Genomic DNA, 7,017 nt, shown 5'->3' on the forward strand with positions numbered 1-7,017 from the left:
CCTCTAGCGGTTCTATCAGATTGAAAAGGCTCATGGTTACAATTGGTGGTGGTATATTTTCAGGTGTCTTATCTACTTTTTGGATAGGCCTGATTAATGCCAGTTTCCAATAGAAAAATCTCAAGGTTAATTGCAACATTGTTGCCAACAATAGTACTATTACTTATTTTAGGTGGTGGTACTATGTTTGTTAATATCTTTGTCTCATTGAGAGCAAGTCAGCGAGCTGCCAGCCACATTGTGACTACCAGGAAGGGGTTGCTTTTCTGGCCATATCACTTAGACCAGTGGTCAGCAAACTGCGGCTCGCGAGCCACATGTGGCTTTTTGGCCCCTTGAGTGTGGCTCTTCCACAAAATACCACGTGCGGGCCCGCACGTACAGTGCGATTGAAACTTCGTGGCCCATGCGCAGAAGTCGGTATTTTGTGGAAGAGTCACACTCAAGGGGCCAAAGAGCCGCATGTGGCTCATGAGCCGCAGTTTGCCAACCACTGACTTAGACTCACTTTTTCATGGGCCCAGGCCTTCAAAGGCTGTTTTAGCTTTTTGTTTGCAATGAGGTAGTTGCTGTTGTAAGATTGTTTCTTTTTATCTATAACATGCTTATAGGCTCCACACTTAGATAGGAAACTGATAGTAAATAAGCATTTTTGAAAAGTTGTTTTTATTTTCTCTTACAGGTGTAATTCGGAGAGCAGTCTTCAAACTTTTGCCGTATTGACTCTGAGTTGTCAGGGGACTCAGGCTTATGAGGAGGTACTGTCACATAAAACAGTGTCTGGTGAAGACAACAAGAAAGAGGGGAAAGGATCGGAAAAAGAAGCTAAAACACTGTAGGAAACCATGGTAGGTTATTACTTATGTTTCTTAATTAAGTTACAAAAGATTCCAATAGTTTAAAATTGGAAGTTAACACAGGAGGGCAAGTGAAAAAACAATGATGTTAATTTTTGGCTCTAGTGCATCAGATAAAGAAGGCACTCTACCATTTAGGCAAAGAAATGAGTTCAGATTTATTATGAGCCCTTTAAACCGCAAGATGGAGCCCCATGAGCCTGCAGACCATAAATTATTAAGTACAGAGGAGGGAATGTTCATAAATAATATTTTCTAATAAAACTGGCATCAGCAAATATATCAATGGCTGATGTGACCTTGAACTTGAAGTTGTGTAATTTTCTTTGAATTCAGTTGTTTTTCCCCATGGAAATAAAAAAAAAATTGTGTATAAAATGTGTATTTAACTCAAAAAGCCACCTTTTCCCACATCCTTTTAAAATAATAAGGTCAAGTGTTAACTGTATTGGGGACACTGAACTGAATATCACAGAAATCTTGTTTTCTGTGGAAAGTTCATTCTTTTGAATTTGAGATGTTAGATGAGACCATAACCTCTGGTGCCTAGTTTTTTAATTGGTAAAATGTGTTGGATTGTTTCTGCCTAGGATTTTGTTTCAGGAGGATGTGTGAATTTTTTCCCTTTAGTATATAACTGAAAAAAGGTTTAAAAAAGATAAGTGGGGAAAAAACACAAAAATATTAATCATCAGTATGTTTGAAATACATTGTTTAGTAAATCTGATAGTGTTTCTTTAAGTGTTGTTTGATTTTTTAAAAAGTTGTAGGAATTATAACTTAGTTAAATTGCTCTTTAGAGAAGAAATTCTAATATTTTAGTTCTGTATGGTGGGGAATATGTTGATTTGGGATTTTCTCTGTCCTGAGTTTTATGGTGATATGTAAAAAATGACACTGACTTGTGTTTCCTCCCATGTGAATTATTCAACACTTCAGCTCATTTATCTATTATGGTCTCGATATTCTTACAGTTTAAAGAAATGCTTTATATATATATATTACTAGAGTCCCGGTGCACAAAATTTGTGCACGGAGGTGGGGTTCCCCTCAACCCAGCCTGCACCCTCTCCAATCTGGCATCCCTCTCACAATCCTGGACCACTGGCTCCTAACTGCCTTCCTGCCTGCCTGATTGCCCCTAACTGACCCCCCCCCTCCCCCGCCAGCCTCATCACTTCTAACCACCAATGCCTGCCAGCCTGATTGCCCCTCAGTGACCCTCCTGCTTGGCCTGGTCACCCCTAAATGCCCCCCTGCCAGCCTGATCACCCCCAACTGGTCGCCCCATGCAGGCTGTTCAGTTGTCCGTTTGGTTGCGATGGTCGCTTAGGCTTTTATATAGATAGATTGGTCCTAGTTGATGAAAATTTCATTTCTAGTTTATTTTAAATTTAGCTTTGATTTTCTGGTGTAGAAATTTGTGTTTTTATATAATTTAATTGGTAGGTTGTTTTCAATTTCTTCTATTATATCTCAGATTTTAATGAGAACTTTCTATTTCTGCATAGTTCTTTCAACTTAATTTTTTAATAATTTAAAAATCTATTTGGAGTTTATTTGGGTAAATAAGATCACCCTCCAATTTTTTTTTTTCATATTGTTTAACTCTTTCTTTCACCGTTGTTTCATTATGTTTGCCCTATTACGTCCTGTTGGCTCTTGGACTTAACATGGGCAGTCTGTGTTATTTTTGAGAGAGACACCAAGGGCTTGTATTACATAGCAATCTAATTTTACTGTGGTGAGGCCAGTGTGTAGGACTGAGAGATCTAAGTAATTTAGTAAATCATCATAAAACTAAATGATGGAGAAAATCCAAAGATAGCGTTTTTTTCCTATCATCCAGAACAAAAATATTTTAATAGAATTTCTTCTCTAAAGAGCAACTCAACTAAGTTATAATCCCTAGAACAACCTAGCATTTTCTAATTCGTTATATGGCTCTTTTGGGATATATGAGTAAATCTCATGAAGTGATTAAAAAGTTTGGCAAAAGAAATTCTAGTTAGAGACTGGCTGTGGACTTTGAGTAAGAAAGACATCTAGATAAGATTTTTTTATCCAGAACAAAGAAAGCTTCTGTGATTGCTTTTAGTCCTTTTTTAATTTAATAACAGGGTTTCAAAGGATTACTGACCTTTTTAGTTATAGTTGCTGCATTTTATAGGGAATAATTATACTGTAGTACTAGTTTACAAATTAATAGGTTAATTTGTTCAAATTAATAGATTTTTAAAATATTGATATAAAAACAAAGCAAAGAACACTGACAAAATTGTGAATCTTTTATTTTGAGGTAAAGACTTTAAAGCAAATATTTACCACCTACTAGTGCATAATTTCATGTAAGTAAAGACACTGTAGCCATCCTTAAAAAAAAAAAAAAAGAATACTTTTGGCTTTATGAAAACTCAGCAAGTTATCCTGGTTCATTTTGCTTTGCACTGGTACAAGTGCCTTCATGGTATTTGTAAATTTGGAAGTATTCAAGGTTTTTGATATGTGACTTATGAGTGTGAAGGATCTACTCTATTATATTTTCATGAAATTCATCCTATTTCTAGGCTTTAATCTGTATCACTGATTTCTGGACCAGTCATTTTAATTATTGCTTTTTAAGTTTTTGATATTTTGTTTTAGCACAATGGCACCACCCATCTATTTTTGTAGAATATTTCTTACTTTCCTTGATTTTTTTTTCCTCTTCAAAAGAGCTATAAAATTATGTTCAGTATTAATACACTATCCTTAGGGTATTTTGATTGAGAATGTAATACATATGTAAATTAGTTTGGGAAGTTGATTTCTTTAGCAATATAAGGTGGGGCAAAAGTAGGTTTATAAGTGTTCATATGGAAAATAATACAATAATTAATAAATAACAATTCAAGAATAATTTCTGTTTCATGTACTCACAATTGTAAACCTACTTTGCCCCACCCTGTATGTATTTTTCTTGTTCTGGAATTTGGAATGTCCCCTGCCACTCTTTTTTAAGGATTAAAGCCTTGCACCAATGTTTTAATTGACAAACAGTAAATAGTATTCTAGTGTGTCTATAGTTCATACATAATGGTGTATTTTGTATTATTACTGTATTATAAAATCTCAGTTTTTCAAGGTGCAGAAATCTCCAGCAGTTTGGAAAGGAGAGACTGGGTATCATGAGTCATCATCATGCATTTCCGGCATTATCAGATACTCTCTTGAAGCTAGGACGTGTCTGTTTTTAGCAGATAATGTGTGATATGGGTGCCTTTTTCTGAAGTGGTATTCAAAACACAGATTCAGCTAAAAGGTAGCATATACATCTTACCAAGTGTGACCTGGGTGAACTGTACCAAACACGAATGAAAGATCTCTAATTTTTTGGTATGTTCAGTAGAATGGGGTTTTCCTTCTTATTCCTGAGCAATTTTTTACTTTCTCAGCATTAACTATTTCACAATGGTTTGACAAGCAATGCTATGACTTGACTTAAATATATTTGTCTTCTTTTTCAGGTAACATTTTTTTTTTAATTGAGGTAATTGTTTTCTTTCTCCTTCTGACAGAGATCTATTAGATCTTTTGCCAATGATGATCGCCATGTTATGGTGAAACATTCAACAATCTATCCATCTCCAGAGGAACTTGAAGCTGTTCAGAATATGGTGTCTACTGTTGAATGTGCTCTTAAACATGTCTCAGATTGGCTGGATGAAACAAACAAAGGCACAAAAACAGAGGGGGAGACAGAAGTGAAGAAGGATGAAGCCACAGACACCTATTCCAAGTGCGTGTGGCCTGACCTTTGCGGCACTTTGCTGTAGTGCCCAGAAAAGCCCAGGGTCCGATCCCACTGGGTTACGTTTGGCATATGGTGTCCTTTGTGTTTTCTTATTTATATGATTGTAAGGAAGTATAATATTTGTGGAATTTTTCTGAGTTAAATTTGAAAGGAAAGCAAGAAAAGAGGAGTGATTAGAACAGAAAAAGAGGGACCTGTGCAGGATGCCTTTTGAGAGTGCACCAAGCCCTTTAAAATCATCTCTTTTTGGAGGTTATGATATGTCATCTTTTTCATGTTTTGATTCAGCCTCCTATATTCAGACATAAATTGTAGTGTTTTTTGTTTCTGAGGAAGTCATAAAATGTGATTTTTTCAGGTATTTTAAAATCCTGGTATAGAAGAAAGATGCAGGAAAATATATTTAAAGGTATTTTTAACTGTATCTACCATGTTGATTCCCAGTGTTTTCCATATAGTAAATGCTCATTGGATATTTGTAAAATGCAAGACCTACCAGGACCCAGACCCTTCAACAATTATAGCAGAGTGCTGTAATTGTTGAAGTGCTGTAAATATAGTAAGAGATTAGTGAGATGAAGCTGATAACTGGAGTCAGATCATGGCATTTTTTATACCATATAAAAGCTTAGAGTTATTGTTTTGAGCATTATTATGACTGAAATAAGTGTATGATTGACTTTAAAAGATGAAGCTAATTTAACTACTGTATTAACTGGGATTAAGACATTACTTTGGCTAAAACTTGTAAATTGAGGATAGAGGTTATAGAATTTTTTCCCAGCTTTAATTCTGAATCAATGTGATAAGTAGATAACAGTGGGAAAGTATTGATAAATTGAAAAATAGTATAACCTTTTCATTTTCAGATCAAAGATAATTAGATCATTTTTTCAGTTGAACATAATTCCTTGACTTTGTTAACGGTTTACAGGTAATATGTACATTGTATCTAGTTCTAATCTTGGCAGCAATTCACTTTTTCTCACATATGATGGCTTTAAAAAAGTCACTCTAATTTGGGGTTCATGTTAATCTACAATAATAAAAGTGTAATATGCTAATTAGACCAGACGTCCTTCCGGATGTCCTACCGTCCTTCCAGATGAAGTCGGGGCTGCAAGGGAAGCCTGGGTCCTGGGTGCCTGCTGGTGGCTGGAGGGAAGCCCAGGTCCCAGGTGCCAGAGGGAAGCCGGTGCCTGCAGCTGGAGGAAGGAAGGCCTACTCTTGCACAAATTTTGTGCATCGGGCCTCTAGTCAGTAATATTATCTAACAATCTAGTTCTGTATATCCCAGTCCCTGTTCAAGTTAAATTCTCATGCACTTCATATTTGCATTGTACTTTGGAATGTGTTATCCCCTTTTAAACTTTTTTAAAATTGCAAAATATATCAGATAAAACTCACCATATTTACCACTTTTAAGTGGTTTCCTTTTTTAGTGGAGTTCATGCCTTCTTAATACATCTTCAGTTTGTTCTCATGGCTGGGTAGACTTTTGGAAAGTCTTCTAGTAAACTTTTGCTTACCTGGATTAGGTCACTGTGTTTTAAAGGGATGTGTTTAATGTTTTTATTGATTTTAGAGAAGAAGGGAAATGGATAGAGAGTTAGAAACATAGATGAGAGACATTGATCAGCTGTCTACAGGGGATCAAACCCACAACCCGGCCATGTGCCCTAACCAGGACTTGAACAAGGGACCTCTTGGTTCATGGGTAGATGCTCAACCACTGAGCCACACCAGCTGGACTGTTTTAAAGGTTTTTAAAAGATAATGTGCTCCACATGTGCTTCATTTGGATTTTTAAATATAGCTCCCTATGTTGATGCTCTAGATTATAAAGTCTTTACATTTTGTGGACTAGTCACAGGTTGAGCATTTGTCTGGGGTTCTTCCCACATGGTAGAACCCCAGTTGTGCAGAATGACTGTGTCCTTATTTTGTATCAATCAGAGGCAGACACATCTCCCAAGAGAAAAGGTGTGTTTGATAATAGATGTGTATTGTGCTCCTGTTATATGTTGAGTATCACTACACAGGGCACAAGATGGGTGAGGGCTAGCTGATGGTTATTAAGAGCCTTCTCTTGTCAGGCAGTTTTTATTTTACCTTTTTACAAACTGACTCAGTCAGATTGCACAAGATACCACTATTTGTATTATTAGAAATACTAGAGTCCCGGTGCACAAAAATTTGTGCACTCGGGGGGAAGAGGGGGTCCCCTCAGCCCGGCCTGTGCCCTCTCGCAGTCTGGGACCCCTCGGGAGATAACGACCTGCTGGCTTAGGCCTGCTCCCGGGTGGCAGAGGGCAGGCCCAATCCCTAGGTGCAGCCCCTGGTCGGGCTGAAAGCAGGGCTGATTGG

General features: G+C 37.0%; 1 protein-coding gene across 7 annotated transcripts in view; it reads left to right on the top strand.

Moving 5' to 3' along the window:
* Positions 1-682: 682 nt before the first annotated feature.
* STRBP (spermatid perinuclear RNA binding protein) overlaps positions 683-7,017 on the top strand; it is a 72,286-nt gene continuing 65,951 nt past the window's right edge. For all 7 annotated transcript variants that reach the window (XR_001514710.1, XM_006768602.2, XM_006768600.2 and 4 more), the window contains exons 1-2: positions 683-848; positions 4,415-4,635. Coding sequence is in view for 6 of the 7 variants with exons in the window: in XM_006768602.2 (XP_006768665.1) it covers positions 846-848; positions 4,415-4,635 (224 nt within the window). In the remaining variant the exon portion in view is untranslated. The remainder of the gene's footprint in view (positions 849-4,414; positions 4,636-7,017) is intronic.

This window comes from Myotis davidii, unplaced genomic scaffold (assembly GCF_000327345.1).
Source record: "Myotis davidii unplaced genomic scaffold, ASM32734v1 scaffold142, whole genome shotgun sequence".
NCBI lineage: Eukaryota > Metazoa > Chordata > Mammalia > Chiroptera > Vespertilionidae > Myotis > Myotis davidii.